Source organism: Narcine bancroftii, chromosome 10 (genome assembly GCF_036971445.1).
Source record: "Narcine bancroftii isolate sNarBan1 chromosome 10, sNarBan1.hap1, whole genome shotgun sequence".
NCBI lineage: Eukaryota > Metazoa > Chordata > Chondrichthyes > Torpediniformes > Narcinidae > Narcine > Narcine bancroftii.
This window is the reverse complement of record NC_091478.1, coordinates 17,170,970-17,191,269: the sequence shown is the minus strand read 5'-3', so window position 1 is coordinate 17,191,269 and position 20,300 is coordinate 17,170,970. Positions and strand designations below refer to the sequence as shown.

General features: G+C 40.1%; 1 protein-coding gene across 1 annotated transcript in view; it reads left to right on the top strand.

Moving 5' to 3' along the window:
- pdzd8 (PDZ domain containing 8) overlaps positions 1–20,300 on the top strand; it is a 150,177-nt gene that overhangs the window by 125,588 nt on the left and 4,289 nt on the right. The window contains exon 4 of the mRNA XM_069900039.1: positions 6,343–6,505. Coding sequence (XP_069756140.1) covers positions 6,343–6,505 — 163 coding nt within the window. The remainder of the gene's footprint in view (positions 1–6,342; positions 6,506–20,300) is intronic.

Below are 20,300 nucleotides of genomic sequence, written 5' to 3'. Positions count from 1 at the left end.
GGAGTGTCTTGCAGCTCTCCATTAATTGTGCCACATCACCAGCCATCTCCAAAAGAATAATAATAACTTGAAGCTAATTATACCTTTCTATTTAACGATATTGGTTTGTTTCAATTCCCCCAGTAATCTAATACTGAAAAGCTTCTTCTTCACTGGAAGAGCATGATTGCTCACGTTGCCACCAGCTATATTGGCAATTTGCCAGTAACATTTTCTTGACCTTTGGATTAAGTTGGCGAACAAATTAAAGGCAAAAGCAGTTAAAAAAGATCTTTCTGTCTCTTGCAAGTCTAGTTAGCTGTTAATTTATAGACAATATGCCTGCAAAATAGGTTTCCAGGGCAAATGTTAGGCAAGACTAATGGTTGAGTGTTGGGCCAAAATGTCCCCCTTTCATGCTACAGAATATTTCAAAATGAAAACATTTCTTTAAAGGCAATTGTTATTTGTACCAAATAGTATTTGCTAAACTCTTTGATTCAAACAGTCATGGCTTCAACCAGATTGAGAGTTACCCAATTTATATTTGTTTTCAAGTTTGTAACATCCTGTAGTATTCACATTTTTTGTTTGGGCCTAGTCAATATCGTTAAATTTCAATGTCAAATTTTGTGATGGGGATCATTTGTGGGTTTTGCTCTCTGGTATTTAGAACAAAGGATGTTGGTAGTGTGGCCTAGGATTTTAAGACCATGAATCCATAGTTTTTAGATGGGAAATTGTCTTATTTGGCAAGTTCTAATTTCTCAGACTGTAGGAACCTGCTGCTGGTTGGCAAATTCCCAATTTAGTTAATAATCAAAAGATTTTCTTTCCCCTTGGAAGCTCTGCAGAGCAGCTGCAGGAACAAATTTTATTCTTCAACTTGGCATATTCTTCTTGATCTTGTAATTCAGCAGTAAAACATGAAAGTTTGCAGACACTGTGGTTGAAGTAAAGACACAATGCTGCTCAAACAGTGTACTTTATATTGCAAAGATAAAGATACAAAACTAATGGTTCACGTTTGAGCCCTTCATCAAGATGTGACAAAATGTGGGCAAGCGCCCGAACAAAATGGAGGGTGGGGGAGGGGTTGGGGGTCGAGCAGGGGGAGGAACACATTCCCACAGGCAGGAGGTAATAGGTGGATAAAGGAGGGAGGGCACACTGGCAAACGGGGGAGGGAGATGACTGTGAATGGAGAGGGAAGAGGGGTGGAGAGCTGGAGGAAAGAAGACAGGGAATGGGATGGGAAAGAGAACATGGAGTAGGGTAGCAGAAACCAGAGAAGTCAAGTGCTCATCACAAAATTAGGTGTTGCTCCTCCAATTTACGGGTGGTCTTGGTTTGACTGTATGAGGCGATGGACAGACAGGTCAGCATGGGGCTGGGGTGCAGAATTCAAATGGTTGGCCACTGGCTACCTTAGGGATGACTTCTTGTGGTACTTCCGCATAAATCTTTGCTCATGAATGTTCAAGAAATGACAAAGAAGATTGGATTTTACACAGCAGATAAAGTCATTCTTATTCTTTAAACAAGGAGTGGTTTTTAGATCCAAGGCAAGAATGCTGTTATCTAATCCTGTTCTATATTTGAATTGCTCAAGTCAGATTTCACTTCCTGCCACATCACCAAATTTTGTTCTCATCAAAAGGATGGATGATAGAATCCCAGTTAGAGACAGATGGAAATAATCAATGCTCATCCTGCTTGATCTCCGTCCTTCTAGCTATACTGAGATCACACTATATCCTTAAATGTATTTTTTCATCATCCACCTGGGTGGGTCTGATCCTCCTGTGTTCTGAAGAATCAATCTTATCCTCCTCCTGCACCACTACCCCTGTTTCATGTAGGTATCACTTTTCATCTGCGTGTGCAGGCACTTTTGACTCCCTGCGAAATGGTTTCCCAACCCCATTACATTATTGCAGTACTGATTGACAATGTTCTTCTCTGCCTGGAAAAATATAGCTTGTCCTGTAGAATGGTCTTTTAAGGGCTTCATAGATTGCACATGCAGGGCTAACTGCAGGCAGCTGTGAGGACTTGTAATAGAACCCTGAGAATCACTATGGTTAAATAAAGGGAAATTTGACAGCTTTGTTCTGCAAATCCCACAGCTGAATATCTTTACAGAATTTTCTCAAACAGCTTTAGAGTGAACCACAAGAATCTCTTAACACCGCTTATTGCAGTAAATTAGCTTCTGAGTTCTAGTATGGCAATGTACAAGTTTGGTGCAATCATGCAACATTGTATTTGGATATGAATACAGGTAGTCCTCGACTTCCAACCTAAGCGAGTTATGTCCACCCGCACGTGAACAAAATTAAAAAAAAATCTTTATTAAAACTTCTGTACAAGTACATATTTTGTATTCAAAGTACTGTATACAGTGCCCCCCCCTCCCCCCCACTCCTGGCGGCAGCCCGAGGTCCCTGCTGCAGGTGATCTCTGAAGTATGATCAATTACGGTCATAAGTTGAGGACTACCTGTATTAAATCGCATTCGAGAACTGGGGAAGTGTTTACCAAAAGACTCACCTTACTGAGGCTTAATAAAGGAAATTCTAGGAGCACTTTATATTTGTAATCTTGGTACTTTTGATTAGACCTCCAGCAGGAAAGGATTTCCAAAGTAATATTCATGGACTCTAGTTTTTTTTTTGATGTGCAAATATATTTGGTTCTCAGAATCACATTTTGGCTCTTTTCAGTCTGCTAATAGCATTAGCAATGTATGATTAAATTACGTATACCTACATTAATAATTGGCATGGTCTCATATTAAGCAGGCAGAACATTTAGAGTCAATTACATAGTGTATATATAATTTTCATCCTCCAAGGCCTTCTTGCATGTACAAGGATTAACATTTTTAATAACTATACAACTCCTTTTATTGAAAAGATATATAGTTTTGTTTTTGAAAAAATACCTGAGCTTTTTATGTTAAAGACTGCTCTCTATATTTCACCTAACGTGGTTAATGGTATTTGATAGCTGGGAGGCACTTTTTAAAAATCTTTTGCTGAATTTATGTTGATATTTTGATGAAAAGGCCCATAAATGTAATTCTGCTGATCCAGTTAAGAGCGTTTACAACACAACTTGCATGTAAATAGGAAATTTTGAAACATGATTATCCAACTGCACGAAAACCAACAAGGTCGGGTCAGATACAGCAATGAGCTCTCTGAACCCTTCTCCATTAACAATGGCGTGAAGCAAGGCTGTGTTCTCGCACCAACCCTCTTTTCAATCTTCTTCAGCATGATGCTGAACCAAGCCATGAAAGACCCCAACAATGAAGACGCTGTTTACATCCGGTACCGCACGGATGGCAGTCTCTTCAATCTGAGGCGCCTGCAAGCTCACACCAAGACACAAGAGAAACTTGTCCGTGAACTACTCTTTGCAGATGATGCCGCTTTAGTTGCCCATTCAGAGCCAGCTCTTCAGCGCTTGACGTCCTGCTTTGCGGAAACTGCCAAAATGTTTGGCCTGGAAGTCAGCCTGAAGAAAACTGAGGTCCTCCATCAGCCAGCTCCCCACCATGACTACCAGCCCCCCCACATCTCCATCGGGCACACAAAACTCAAAACGGTCAACCAGTTTACCTATCTCGGCTGCACCATTTCATCAGATGCAAGGATCGACAATGAGATAGACAACAGACTCGCCAAGGCAAATAGCGCCTTTGGAAGACTACACAAAAGAGTCTGGAAAAACAACCAACTGAAAAACCTCACAAAGATAAGCGTATACAGAGCCGTTGTCATACCCACACTCCTGTTCGGCTCCGAATCATAGGTCCTCTACCGGCACCACCTACGGCTCCTAGAACGCTTCCACCAGCGTTGTCTCCGCTCCATCCTCAACATCCATTGGAGCGCTCACACCCCTAACGTCGAGGTACTCGAGATGGCAGAGGTCGACAGCATCGAGTCCACGCTGCTGAAGATCCAGCTGCGCTGGATGGGTCACGTCTCCAGAATGGAGGACCATCGCCTTCCCAAGATCGTATTATATGGCGAGCTCTCCACTGGCCACCGTGACAGAGGTGCACCAAAGAAAAGGTACAAGGACTGCCTAAAGAAATCTCTTGGTGCCTGCCACATTGACCACCACCAGTGGGCTGATAACGCCTCAAACCGTGCATCTTGGCGCCTCACAGTTTGGCGGGCAGCAGCCTCCTTTGAAGAAGACCGCAGAGCCCACCTCACTGACAAAAGGCAAAGGAGGAAAAACCCAACACCCAACCCCAACCAACCAATTTTCCCTTGCAACCGCTGCAATCGTGTCTGCCTGTCCCGCATCGGACTGGTCAGCCACAAACGAGCCTGCAGCTGACGTGGACTTTTTACCCCCTCCATAAATCTTCGTCCGCGAAGCCAAGCCAAAGAAAGATATTGATCATTGAAATTGATTTAATTGAAATGTAACAAATCTTAAATTTCCCTTTTAATTAAATAAGCAAGTCACGGAACACTTACCATCCATTCCAGATAAACCTTCATGACCTGAAATTTAATGTGGCTGTTCCTTGTCTATTACAAATTGTTTTTTCCCCCTCAAAATTATAAACTTGCTTGGTTTTCTAAATATTGCCCTCTCTTTATGTTCTCTAAACAGCATAGTGACCTCTACCATTAATGTAAATTTAATTAATGTACATCCTGGAAATTTAATCCTAACCATTACTGCTCATTGAACTAAAGAATATTAAATCCAGGCGACTTTTTTTTTAGCTGAAAACTTCTGCTCATCTTCGCTAGATTAGTTAACAAAGTTCTTAAGTATTACTTAACATTTCAGAATCTGAATTTATTGTCATAAACAAGTCACAAAATTCAGTGTTTTGCGGCAGTGTCATACTGTAAACATCATATAACCATCTTACAGCATTATTATAATTTTTTTTAAATAAGAGTGCACAAAAAGTAAAGCATTGTCTTTGGTTCATTGATTATTCAAGAATCTGGTGGCAGCGGGGAAGAAGCTCCCCTTGTGCCGATGAGTGCTCGTCTTTAGGCCCCTGTACTTTTTCCCCAATGGTAGCAGAGTGAAGAGGGCATGACCTGGGTGATAGAGGCTGCTTTCTTAAGATGCAGCCTCATTTAGATGTCCTTGATGGAGTGAAGTCTGGGGCCTATGATGTCACAGGCCGAGTTAACAATCCTCTGGAGTTTATTCTTGTCTTGAGATTTGGCGCCTCCATATCGGCAGTGATGCAACCAGCCAGAATGCTCTCCCCGGTGCATCTGTAGAAATATTTGAAATTTTTCAGTGACATACCAAATCTCCTCAGACACTTCACAAAATATAACTGCTGGCCAGCCGCCTTTGTGATTGTATCATCTTGGAGGCTGCAGGACAGATCCTTGAAGATGTGGGCACCCAGGAATTTGAAGTTCTTGACCCTCTCCACTACTGAGCCCTCAATGAGGACTGGGTCATGATCCCCTGACTTCCTTCTGAAGTCCATAATCATCTCCTTGGTTTTGCTAAAGGTTGTGGTCATTCCACCATTCAATGAGCTGATCTATCTCCCTCCTGTACGCTTCCTCATTACCGTTTGTGATTTTGCCAACAACTGTGGCGTCACCAGCAAATTTGTAGAAAGCATTGGAACTGTGCCTGGCCACTCAGTCGTGGGTACATAATGAGTAGAGCAGTGGGCTAAGCACGCATCCTTGGGTGCGCCTGGGTTTATTTAATTTGTACCAAATTTCCTCCAAAATAAAAAATGTTATTTTAAAGGATTTCTCTGAATATTTAATAGTTCATGTATATTAGCCAAGGTTAATCATGTTTTATTACTGCATTGTAATAGGAGTCTTGCATATAATTTTTTTTACACAGCTGAATAGTGTGTTTGTGTCTTTTAAACAGTTCACACTATCAGTGCCACACTTGGCAAAATTTGCAATTATAATGTTTGGTACCTGAGGGGCAGTTTCTTAATGTTTTGCAACATTTGAAAAGCCCCATTCATGAAATTCATCTGATTCAGTTAAAAATATTTCCAGTATTACAACTTGTGTGCAATTGAGAAGTGTCGACTTGTGTTCTTGATATTCCTGGTGGAATGTAAATGTATTTTAATTAAAGAAAAGAGTTGTCACTTCATTCCATTCAAGAGAAATGTTCATGACTTGAAATTTGCTTGTTCTTCACTTTTTCCAAAATTGTAAACTTGCTTTGAGTTCCAAATATTCTCCTGCCTTTTTGTGTTTTCCGTGCAGCTCGTTGTCTGCGATGCACCTCGGGCAAATTAATACTGAATTGGCAGGATATATTCAGAAAGCTAGTTATCTTGTTTTGAGTATGTTTTCTTCTTCTTTTAATTAGGTAGAGCTAATTAAAGGAAGTTCACAAAGCGTAGGACTGACTTTCCGCCAAATCCAGGGCAACGATGGGGATGCAGTCCACGTTACCGTGGAAACTGTGACCCCAAACTCACCAGCAGCAGCAGCTGACCTCCAAAAGGGAGATCGACTCATTGCAATTGGAGGTGAGAATGCGTTCTGATTACATTTTTATCACAAAAATGCTGCAAATTAATATACGTAACAATGATAAATTTAATATCAAACTCTCACTGCATGTCAATGTGTACAGTATAAACTGGCCTTGCATAATTTGCCAAATTGTTCTCATTGTTACCATTGCTGGTTTAACTCCTTCATTAACCTGAATTTATATTTATGCATTTGAGGTATTGTTTACCGTTTTCTTTTTATTTATTAACCATCCAAAATACAATGCCCCTCATGCTTTAGAATTAAAGTTATGTATTACAGCAAAACCCCTGGCATCCAGCACCAGTTGTGATTGGTAGATGTCGGACAAATTATTTTCTGGTTGCTTGAGACTTCCACTTGCGATGTCTAATACACCTGCATTAAAAATAAATAGTTTAAAAGACAAAAATGCAATACTGTTCACGTACTGAACAAACTTCACTTGCATGAATATATAAACCTTAAAGCATTTTACTTTATTTTCAGTTGCATTCTTTGAAAACATCTATCAGTCGCTTCATCTACCAGTTCGTCCCCCTCAACCGAGCCACCTGAAAAATGAACCCTAATGTTCTAGATAATTAACGTCCCCTCCCACCCCAGGTTTGCAGAAAAAGCCTCTGACCGGGGTGAGTCTTAATAAGTAGGAATAAGAAAACCGTTTTAGAGAGTCACCCCAACGGCGAGCGGCATCTACCAGCTCTTCATCCTGGGCGACGCCATTTTATTCAAACACAACTTTATTCAAACAGCTGCTATGAGCAAAGCACAACCAAGGCCCTCCACTGGCTGACTATTTGCTCCCATCTTCACCAAAGGTTTATGTGTTACTTTAGAGAACATTTACTTTTATAATTTTATATTTGCACTTTTTTAAAACCTATTATTTTATTCTTATTTATTTTTTAAAAATTATTTATCTCATTTTTTTTGTTGTTGCTGGGGTTGCTTAAGGTGGCTTGCTGCTTGAATTCAGGGTTTTACTGTAGTTAGATGGTAGTGAAGGTTATGACTGAAGGGAGGAAGCTTCTTTGGTGATATGTGAGAATGAATGGTAGTCATCGAATTATACAGAACAGAAACAGCCCTTCACCCACGTGGTCCCTGACAGCCTTTGTACCCCTCTGCACTAATCCCATTTGTGTGCAGTAAAGCTGTATTATTCTATGCTTTGTCATTTATGTGTCAGTCTGAATGCCTATTAAACATAGCACAGATTTACCCCATTTTACAAATACTAGCTTTACAAAAAATTGCTTTTACGGTACGATTGGAATGGGTTTTTGCTTTTACATAAATAGCCTTCAGTAGAAGTGACATGAGAGGCACAGTCAGCTTCAATGGATCCACCTCTGAACCATTTAAGATTCTAAGTGGAGCGAAGCAGGGCTGTGTCCTAGCGCCAACGCGATTTGGCATCTTCTTCTCCCTGCTGCTGTCGCATGCATTTCAGGATTCCGAGGATGGAGAACATTACACAAAACAAGTGACGGAAAGCTCTTTAACCTGGCCCGTCTGATAGTGAAGATCAAGACCTGGCGGGTTCTCATCAGAGAGCTACTGTTCGCTGATGATGCACCACTGACCTCCCACACAGAAGGACGGCTACAAGGCCTGCCAGGAGTTCGGGCTGACGATCAGCATCAAAAAGACCAACGTGATGGGGCAAGATGTTGTGACGCCACCAGCAATTCACATTGGAGATGAAGAACTTGACATCACTGACAGCTTCACCTACCTGGCCTCCACCATCACCAGGAACCTCTCACGATGCTGAAATCGACAAGAACACCACTAAGGCTGCCACTGTGATGCCCAAACTAAGCAGAAGAGTGTAGAGAAAAAAAAACACCTCATAGTGAACACCATGTTCAAGGTGTATCAGGCGTGACCTCAGCACCCTGCTTTATGGCAGCAAATCGTGGACAACGTATGGCAGGCAGGAGAATCGGCTTGAGAGCTTCGATCACATGCCTTTGACCATCCTGGGCATATCCTGGCAGGACAGACTCACCGACACAAGAGGTTCTGGATAAAGCTGGTTCTCTCAGCATGTAGAGACGACTTCAGTGGCTTGGCCATGTACACCATATGGAGGATGGCCGCATCCCAAAAAACCTGCTGTACTGGCTGGCTGAAGGATCTCGACCTAGCGGCTGGCCATAGCTGCGGTTCAAACATGTCTACGAGCATGATCTGAAACTTGCTGACAGAAAGGGTGTGAAAAGCGGTGAGGAAGAGTGGACACGCCAGCTAGAGGACAAGAGGACATGGAGGAAGCAGAGACAACAGAGCCAATCGACCACAACCATCGTTCCGACCTCACCTGCAGCAAGTGTGACAGAGACTATCACACCAAAGTGGGCCTTATGAGCCATTCCAGACGCAGGAATGCTCCACTTCCGTAAACCGGGGGTATACCTATAATTATATCCACCACTAAATCTGGCAACATATTCTAGATATCAACCACTTTGTGCAGTAAGCCAAAAATAGCAATCAAATTCCCTTTAAAACTCCTTCCTCTCACCTTTGAAACCATGCCCTTTTTGTTTTTGATGCCCTTCCAAGAAAAAAAAAGTTAACATACACCCCCGTTGTAATTGTACTTATTTCTATCAGACCACCCCTCAGCCTCCTGAGAAAACAATCTAGCCTATGCAATGTCTTCCCATAACGAAAGTCCTCCTATCCCGACAACCTCGTAGTGAATCTCTTCTTCACTCTTGTATCCTTCCGAGAGCCCAGCAATCTGAACTCCACGCTCCATGTGAGTTCTGGCTAGTATCTTGTAAATTTGCAACATGATGTCCCAGTTCTTGTATCCTGTGCCCTGATAGCTGCTCACCATTTAATTGACTTCTGTTGTCTCTTTCAAGGATCTATGATCTGTTTAGCAACATCCCTTTTAATGCCCTATCGTTTATTTTATATTTCCGACTGCAATTTGACTTGCCAAAATGGACCATCTTGCACTTGTAAGATGAAAATCTATCTGCCGATGCTCTGTACAGTTTGTCATCTGATCTATATCATTTGGCTGTGGCCTTGGATAAGTTTCTTCTCTATCCAAAATCCCACCGATTTTCAGGTAATCCCTGAGCTTGTAATCATTTGTGCCAACTGCAAGGTTCGCAGTAATCATTAATGAGTTGGAAAAGAAGCTGTTATTTTTTTCTTACTTCGAATAACATGAATGCAAGTGCATAGAATACCCATTTACAGTTTCTGAGAAAAGTTCAATAGAAATCCTAACTTATAATAGTATTAAAATAAAGTTTTATTTTAAAAAGGAATTAATTCTTTTACAATGTGCTTGCTTTTTGAAACTGGATCTGTGCATTACATTTATCAGTTGAAATACATGCACAGAAGGGACTTTTGTATGAGGGTTTTCTTCGTTATTTAATGTAATTGTTGAATTATCAAGAATCATTTCCACGTCTGTGTATTTAATAAAAGCCATATTTTTCTTTAAAATACTCAATGCTAGTTTTTTTTTGGAAGTTATTGAGTATGTGTCATTATTTGCAAAGCCAATCCCTCAGACAAAGTCTGGGATCTTTTGAGATTAAGCTTGTAGAAGCTTTGGATTTACATGAACAGTACCTCTTTTTAAACTTTTTATTTTACTTTCAGTTGGATGCTGCATGACCTGCTGAGTTTTTCCAGCACATTTGCGCATGGCACTCAAAGCCAATATCTCCACACCACCTTCGGTCAAATTATCTTGTAGATTTCCATGTAATAGTGAATCTTCATCATCTGTAAAACAAGAGTACAGTTGTTAGTTTTGAATATGGAATATAGCAGCTTTTCAGGGATGGATGGACCACCACCAGACGTGATTATACCATTAATAACTGATAAATTTCTCATTTGCTGTCTGGTAAGCATTAATGCTGAGAAGCATATGACCACAACTGTGGTCCGGTTCAAATGTTGCCAATTCACTTATCTTTTCAGGAAGAAAACCTTTATTTATTCAACACTCAAATAATTCTGCTCTCCCAGTAAATGCTAAACATTTCTTACTTCCTGGAGAGATCTTGAAAACTAGTCACAGTCCAGCACCTTAAGCTTGGAAAGGTACAGTTTTTGTTTAGACATGCAGCACAGTAACCGGCCTTTTCTGCCCACAAGGCCGTGCCACCCAATTACACCCAACATACAACCCCAGTATGTTTTGAAGGGTGGGAGGAAGCCGGAGCACACAGACACGGGGAGGATGTACAACTCCTTACAGACAGCGCTGGATTTGACCCCGCTCGCTGGTGCTGCATGCTGCCATGCTGCCCCTACGCTAACAGTGTCGCCGCCTTGTATCTGTCTCTGTGATGATGCTTCAGTTTGCCCCCTGTCTTTCCATGAGAGATCTGTGAGTTGGGTAATGTCTGGGGGAATGTCTTGGATACACAGTCAAAAAATCCCAAGTGGGGAAAAATTGAACAAACTGCTTCTACTATATGCATTTTTCCTCCCTGTAATATTTGATTTAAACTGGGGGCATCTGGTATGCTGTCCTGTGATGCCTTTAGCACAGGAAAAAGCAGTGATGTCCCAATCCTGTTCAAATCTTAGGGGGTGAGTAGCTTAACAAAAATATTGTGGTATAGCACGAAAAAAAAAGTGCAGTATGATTTTTATACCTCTTACTTTTAATATATTTATTGCCACAAATTTACATAAGTACGTAAAATATTAGCATTATTTGAACAAAGGGAACTTGGAGGGACTCAGCAGGTCAGGTAACAGCCATGGAAAGAAATTAACAGTCAACATTTTGGGTCAGGATGAGACCATTAATCATTGTTTGCCTGGTACTAAAAAAAAAACATTGTTTGGTTCTAAAAATCTGGAAATTGCACTTTCACTTCCAAAACTGCCTCATATTTCTCATCTTTGTCTGAAGGCAATGACTTTTATTCCCTCGGGCTTTAACCGACCAGACATCCTTCTGAGCATCACAATCAATGCACAAGCCTCAGCTCTGTGTTGAAACTGTTCAATTACAGGGGAATATCACCATGAGTTTCAATCTGGTCTTCAGCAGTCATCTAACTTATCACAATGAATAATAATTTCTTGCCACAAATATGTTAATGCTCTGCTTCTTGTTGTTGGCTTAGTATCACAAATGACTCAATATTAATATTCCTCTTGAATTGAACAGGCAATGGGAAACCTACTTTTTCACCCTGTGACTCATTAGTAACCAAAGTTTCTTTGGATTCTTAGTGACAAAAAGTTATCGTGCTAGTTTTAATAAGCTGTTGAAAAGTTCTTTGTTTCATGTTCCATTGTGTATTGTGCATTAGAAATATTCCAGAGAATGAGACAGCTAAATAAATGGAAATCCTGTCATTCATCGATTGATAAATATTTCCATGATGTAAAATGTGCCTTAATGTTCATCTGGAAACTGTTTGTTAAGGGGAGGTGAAAGAGATATGCAATGTAAAGGAGTAGATGTTGTTAAAAGAATGCTTTCAATAAGGAGGTTGAATTTCGTCTATCCTTCATTTGAATCCTATTTTAACCAGGATATTGAAGTGTACAGGTGAGTTACCAGGTACATACAGGTATACCCCACTTTACAAAAGTAGAGTGTATTTATGAAATCTTTCGTAAGTCGAAATGGCGTAAAGCAAAGACCACCATTATTGAAGCCTATTATTGTAAAAGCGAAAACTAATTCAAATTTCTTTCAGATAGTGTACACAGGTTTCTTCGTTAAAGCGAATTTGCGTAAAGTGGGTATACCTGTGTATATATACTGTATGTATTTGAGGTATTATAATTTTAAATCAGTTGCCAGAAGCCAGGAATTATAAATCCCTGAAGCACTAATTTGTCTTAGATGCTTATCCACCTACCTCAAGCTTGGCAAACATAATGCTGTTGTATTGAAAGGTTAATTTGCCCTCAATTTATGTGGCTGTGATCTCTTGTCAGTGGTTTCAAGCAGAACTGTGGTTTGATGTAGAACATAACCCCTTTGTTTTAAAAAGTAAGTTCACACAACTCCACTCATCTCATGAAGGGAACTCCGTTCAATTCACCTTACTTTACAATGGACCTTGTCAGGTTATTGGCCAACATATACAGCAGGTCCCCTGCAAAATAAAAACAAAACCTACCCATTTCTTGCTGGCATACACAAACTTTGCAGCTCTTCCATATTTTATTCATCAGAATTTAAATTACAAATTATCACTTCTAAATGGCAATGATTCAGCATCCTAAAAATATATTTTTTTTCATTCACAACTTGAATTAGGATAGAATATTTCAAATCATGAATGCAATACAATTTCAGATGTGGATGCATCAGTACATGTCTTCTTTCAGCAAAGCTAAACAACTTCAAAGCAACATTTAAAATATACTTACATATGGGGGGGGGGGGGGGAGAAAATTTTTACTTGATCTGAACTCTGTTATTCCAATGAAAAATACCCAGTATCTGGCATCTATGGGGATTGGGGATTGGTATATGCCGGTAAGTTAATTTGCTAGTTGGCTGAGATTGTGTGTTGTTTGATTGTCAAACTAACTGCTCAAGGCGGGGGGGGGGGGGGGGAGACTAATTTTAAACTGTTGGGTTTTTTTTTAACCTACTTATTTTCTGTGATTTTTTTTGCCGATTGTTTGAGGCTGCCAGTTGCTTGAATTCCAGATAACAGGAATATACTGTAAAATATCAACATTAGAAGTTTCTGTTCCTCTACAAGCTACTCTGTACATTGTGGTGTTCAATCATGAGACTGCACACCAGATTACCTCTGTAGAATATGGAAAATGTGGGCTCATGACCATAACTGTCTCACCAACAATTCCCAAATGCCCAACGAACATGGAGGATGACGGAGTTGGTGTGACTTTGTGCATTTGATTTAGTTAATTGAGATTTAAAAGCCAGTTACCCATTCAGGCGGACGTGTTCCAGGAATGTTCTTGAGAAGGACACTGTGGAGAACTGCCACAGGAAACAGGCCTGGTGTAGATCATCCATGATCATGTTGAACTGGCGGGGCATCCTCGAGAAGCCTTGAGGCTTACTCCTTCTATTTTCTTTTGATAGGTTCTTGCCAGAACATTATTAGTTAGATAAATATATGGCTGACACTTGCAATGTGGTGAAATAGCTAATTGAAGTAAAATGCCATGAGGCATAAAAATTGGACTGGACAGCAAAGTAAAATCTGAGCAATGATCTTACTACTGTTTGCAATCTGTCGTCAAGTATCAGGAAATGTACATGCACAATATTCAGCGTCTGTGACAATTGGTCTTTCTCACTATCTTCCTCTCTACCATCTTTCAAATAAAGCAATTTAATTATCTGCTTTCACACACCAGTTCAACTCATTTCAGCAGAAAGCTACTGGTTGAATGCTTTAAAACAAAAGCTGCCAGTTCTGTTCCTCTGCAGACCTGATACCAATGCCCCTACCTCTTCCTTCTACCATCATGTTCTTGTTGGACGTGAATAACTTTGCACCAATTCTGTCTCTGTCAAGCTCTATTAATGCTGCCGAAGGTAAGAACTTTGGAATTTCCCAATCTTAATAGTGAAAATCACACCACAAAGTGGCATCAGTTATCCATGATGAGTGAATCCCCTTGTGGTTTAAGCAGTAAGTGGAGATCTTGGCCTGAAAAGCTATACCTTTTTCGGTAGTTGCCCCAATCTAATTAAAGGCAGCATCCATGTAATGGTTGTTCGGGTAATGGAAATTTGCCCTTTCTAAATTCACATCACTACCCAAAAACTGGAAAGATGGAGTAACATTTACTCTCTATGGAATTTAAGTGACGAAGTCGGTAACTATGATTTACTTTGTTCAATTCGTGTTTCTTGGTGCACGCGCACATGGCACTGCTTCAGGTTACAGAGAATTGTGAGACAGATCGCGACTCCTCACCCCCACCCCCCACCATCCCTACCCGGAACACCAGGGCTGTAACTAATGGAAATGATTCAGCAGAGAAATGAAGCACAATGGAGGCACAATGGAGAAGTGAAAATGAATTCCACCTCTGGTCAGATGTTAGGAAGAGAAGAAGTTAAGGTATCCAAATTGGTTATGGTTGGTTTTGATTTCACTTTCAGTCTGCTTTCTCGGTGTTTATTGGTGTTCATTCTAAGCACGTTTCTACAGCAATTGATAAAACCAGTCAAAATATTAATTGCTTTTAGATTGCTATAAAATAGAAGTCAGTAAGAATTCAGTGTAATTTTATGACAAAAATTCACCATTGTCCACCAAGTCACTGCCATAATTATATTGCTTCGACATGAGCAGTTGTTTATGTGCCCACATTTGAAACAGCAGGCCTCATTTTAAAGCAATATAAAATGTAGATTTTACATGGGTGGCATTTATTGTAAACATAATGTTAAAGCTAATTTTTCCAGATAGATCTCCATGGATGATATTTTTGTGCTTCAGTGGTTAAAACTGTCAGCTTCTTCAGCTTAATCCTGTGCACATTTCAGAGTCTGTGCTGCATTAGATGTGGACTCCATTAGATGTGGACTCCATTAGATGTGGACTCCATTAGGTGTGGACTCCATTAGGTGTGGACTCCATTAGGTGTGGACTCCATTAGGTGTGGACTCCATTAGGTGTGGACTCCATTAGGTGTGGACTCCATTAGGTGTGGACTCCATTAGGTGTGGACTCCATTAGGTGTGGACTCCATTAGGTGTGGACTCCATTAGGTGTGGACTCCATTAGGTGTGGACTCCATTAGGTGTGGACTCCATTAGGTGTGGACTCCATTAGGTGTGGACTCCATTAGGTGTGGACTCCATTAGGTGTGGACTCCATTAGGTGTGGACTCCATTAGGTGTGGACTCCATTAGGTGTGGACTCCATTAGGTGTGGACTCCATTAGATGTGGACTCCATTAGATGTGGACTCCATTGTTGTCAGTTTTAACGAAAGTACAGATTTTTAAAAAAATAAAATACTCATCAAACGTTGACATACTGTATATGTCAGTGTATAAGGTGAACCCCGGGATTTCCACTTAAAATGTAGGTTTTGAACTAGACTCTCTGCATAAGACTACCTCAAGTCTGCCACTCACTGGCTGAGAGATTACTGCCCCAATAATCCGTTACAAGCCATCCCACGGGCCAATGGAGTGATGCTGTTCAGCACTCAACAATGCTTGCTTATTTAAAAGTGGCCTATTAATTTCAAGTAATGGCAAAATACTGTTAATTACTTATCATAATATGCATCAAACCTTCCCAGCTGGTGTAAAAACTAGTGATGTCACTTAGGCATTGGTTCTTTTACAGGAACAAACATGGTATTGAGTATAATTGTACTGTAGTTCATTTGTTGTGCTTATTTTTTTATGGTATGTACTTTTATTGTTTTAATATACTGGCCACCGAGACAGAGGTGCACCAAAGAAAAGGTACAAGGACTGCCTAAAGAAATCTCTTGGTGCCTGCCACATTGACCACCGCCAGTGGGCTGATCTCGCCTCAAACTGTGCATCTTGGCGCCTCACAGTTCGGCGGGCAGCAACCTTCTTTGAAGAAGACCGCAGAGCCCACCTCACTGTCAAAAGACAAAGGAGGAAAAACCCAACACCCAACCCCAACCCACCAATTTTCCCTTGCAACCGCTGCAACCGTGTCTGCCTGTCCCACATCGGACTTGTCAGTCACCAACGAGCCTGCAGCAGACGTGGACATACCCCTCCATAAATCTTCGTCCGCAAAGGCAAGCCAAAGAAAAAAAAGAAAAAAAAAATAACATTACTATTATTTCAGCTTCCCAAATATAAGTGTCAGTAGAAAAATATTAAGTGGTAGGACCATAAGATTTATGCAAGTGTTTTATGCTGTTCTGCATTACCATGGTGGACACTCTAAACCACAGGATATTAAGATTCAAATTTTATACTTGATGTATAAGATGGCCCCTGGTTTTGGGGTGACATTTTTAAGTTTCAAATTCCATCTTGTACAGTATGTCAAAGGCTTCTCTGCTTCAATGTTAACAGTTACTTGTTCATCATTTAGCTTCATTGTAAATATCTTATGATCTTTACAAGGTTAAGATCAACTGAATGCTACTTAACATTATTGCAGGGGAATGGTTAACTTTATTTTAACCTCACCCTCCTCTTTCATGTACAGTGACAGAGTTTTTCTTTCTTAAAATATTTTTATTGATTTTAATAAAGTATTAGACAAATAAAAGGGTACAATTCAATAAGATAGTATGGACAGTTAAATAAAAAACTAAATAAACTTCAAGAGGAAATCAGGCGAACACAACCTAGTCCTCATTGAGGGCTCAGTAGGGGGAGAGGGCCAAGAACTTCAAATTCCTGGCTGTCAACATCTCCAAGGATCTGTCCTGCAGCCTCCAAGTTGATACAATCACAAAGAAGGCCCTCCAGCAGTTATACTTCGTGAGGCAGTTCAGTATGTCACCAAAGGCTCTCAATAAACTTCTGCAGGTGTACCAAGGAGAGCATTCTGGCTGGTTGCATCACTGCCTAGTATGGAGGCACCAACTCTCAGGACAAACTTCAGAGCATTGTTAACTTGGCCTGCGACATAACAGGCACCAGACTTCACTCCATCGAGGACTCCTACATGAGGTGGTGTATTTTTTTAAATAAAAAAAGCAACCTCTATCCTCTAAAGTCCCCCACCATCCAGGCCATGTCCTCTTCACTCTGCTACCATCAGGGAAAAGGTACAGGAGCCTAAAGACGGACACAAGGACAGCTTCTTCCCCGCTGCCATCAGATTCCTGAATGATCAGTGAACCAAAGATGCTGCCTGACCTCTTGTGCACAATTATTGTTATTTTTATTTTTATAGTAATGTCATGAGATGGTTATTATAATATGTACGTTTATCCTACGACGTTGCTGCAAAATAACAAATTACATGACCTGTTCATGACAATAAATCATGATTGAGATATTCTGGGTATCACTAACAAACATAAATTGTAAATCATATCCATAATTCATATTCTAAATAGTGTATACTTTTTAGAAAAAAACTCCAATAATACTATAAAAAAAGGAAAGAAGAAAATAGTAGAGGAGAAAAACTCAAACCCATTATCTAACCGAGTTGCTAGATATGACTGATATTAAAAGAAAAATGTTTAAAATATATATATATATATATATATATAAAATAAGGGAAGTGGGAAAGATACAAGTCAGACAATTTAATTACATTGGAGTAAAATTCTAAAGTAAGATAGCGAGTCATAAATGACCCCCATAACTTCTGGAATCTTGTATCTGAATTATTAATGTGTTCTTTATGTGATTTAAAAAAAAAATTACAGTAGTGAGGGTTCTTGTTCAGCCATAGAATAGCAAGAACTGAGGACAGGTTTCTTCTCAGCCCCAAATAGAAACGCATTTCTGTAGGTTGAAATAATTGATGTCGAGGTTGAATTTAAAATTGCAATTGGAGTCCATTTGAATGTGATCGCCACAATTTTGATTTGTAAATAAGTTGGCACTCTGTGTTCTAATTAAGTTATTGGATCTTTCAAGGAGAACCTATGTGCTTCTATCTATAACAATAGCTAATGAATGTCAGACACAGAATGATTTCATTTGCTCAGGAAGTGTTATGATTTTGAAAGCCTACAGAAAAATAAATCGCATCACAAATGGCTGACTTTGTCCTGAGAATAGTTTTGATTGTTTAAAAGCATTGAAAAGTTTGAAATAAGTGAACTGGATACAATTTAAATAAACAAAAGCAAACTGATTGTTTAAGGGAGAGGTTAGAAGTATTTTTTTAATATACAGAGTGGTGGATGCCTGGAATGTGTTGTAGGGATGGTGACAGAGGCTGGTACAATAGGGTCATTTAAAACGTTCTTAGATAGGCACGTGGATGTAAGAATAATAGAAGGAAATGGGCAGCAAAGTTGGGAAGGGTTAGATTGGTGGTGGGATAGGTTTATATAGGCCATCACAACATTGTGGGCTGGAGGACCTATGCTGAACTATTCGCTGTCCATGGGGGGGGGGGGGGAGCGGGGAGGAATCAGAGGGATGAGGAAAAGCAAGGTGAAAGGGAAAAAAAAGTGAGTTACCAGAAATAGGAGGTCAATATTGACGTCATCTGGTTGAAAATTCCAAGACAGAGTGGGTGATGCTATTTATGCACTGTTTTGAACAAGGGTTTTATTTAATTTATTTAGCCTTTGATAAATAGTGCTGAAGAAGATTATAATTCAAGTCAGTGGTTCTCAACCTTTCTCTTTCCACTCACATCGCACTTTAAGTCATCCCTATGCAGTTGGTGTTCTGTGATTAGTAAGGGATTGCTTAAGGTGGGATGTGAGTGGGAAGGAAAAGTTGAGAATCTCTGCTCTGGACCCAGTTGTTACTGAAATATTTGGCTTGTGAAAAATTGTCATTGGCCCATTTCCTTTGGAGTTATGAAACCATGCACATAATGAGTCAATCAGGTACGATTAAAACAGTGGTTTTCCAACTTTTTCTTTCCACCCACATCCCACCTGAAGCAATCCCTTTCTAACCACAGCACCGATGGCAAAGGAAATACTTAAAGTGGCATGTGAGTGGAAAGAGGAAGATTGAGAACCACTGTTCTAGATGTCAAAGGTTACTCTGTTACTCTATGCAAATTGGCTGCCATATTTCCTACATTACAGAAGTGATACACTGCACTTTCAGACATTCTAAAAGGACATGAGAAAGGTCATATCTTCTAGTTTTTCCACAAATGGTATCATGAATGTGGCTCCTGTGGTGCTTCTCACACTAGCTTGGCAGACACATACATTGAAGAGAAAGATAATGTAGCTGTCTGGAGCTGAATAGCGAGAAGTATTTCTTTACATCCCTGGAGCTGATTAAAATGGGAGGGCATTGGTCAATTGGAGGTCACGTTGCCTTTCTCCTTTTAACTTCTAAGGAACTCTTTGCTGACTTTACTTATTTAGTAGCTTAATGTTTATACACACTTCTGCTAACATGGCTGACTTTGATCTCGTGCAGCCTCTTGACCTACAATTTGCTGAGGAATTTCACGTTGATTCATCTGACAGATGTTCTATTACCAGCACCCATCCATTATTGGAGAGTGGCTATGATTGGATACGTAATGAGCTCAGTGTTGTGTATCCAATCATACAATGAAAAGGGTGATTGAAGGAAAAGTATTTCAATTTTGAAGAGTAATATAAAGGAAAACAAAACAGATCAAATTGGTAGCGGCTTTCATTCTTCGAGCAAAAACATTAGACAGAATATTCACACATTTTCAACTTACGAAGATGAATGGCTGTCCCGAACAGTTTTGCAGCAATGATGTGTTTTTACTTTTAAACATCTCTCCACTGAAATAGGGACAACTAAAATCAACCCACGTGAAATTAAACATAAAGCCGACTTAGTTTTATGCTATTTGACATAATCCTCAATTTCCTGGTGAGAGGGTTCAAGTTCAGACTTTTAAACTGCTTTGAACTGAAATGTTATTGACCCAGAGTCTGCTACTGTGACGATTGACATTCTAGTGGAGCGGGTACTTCTACAATCTAATTGGAGTGAAATCAGAAAATAAGTACATTTCACAGAAAAGTACCTTGAAGAATGGCAAGGCCCAAACCGTCTGTTATATATCTTTACTTCCTATGGACTCTGTGAGACCTGCTGAATTCCTTCAGCATTTCTGTGTTTTAACACTAACCGTAGTGCCTGCAGACTTTTGTGCTTCACTTAAAAGGAATGGATTTC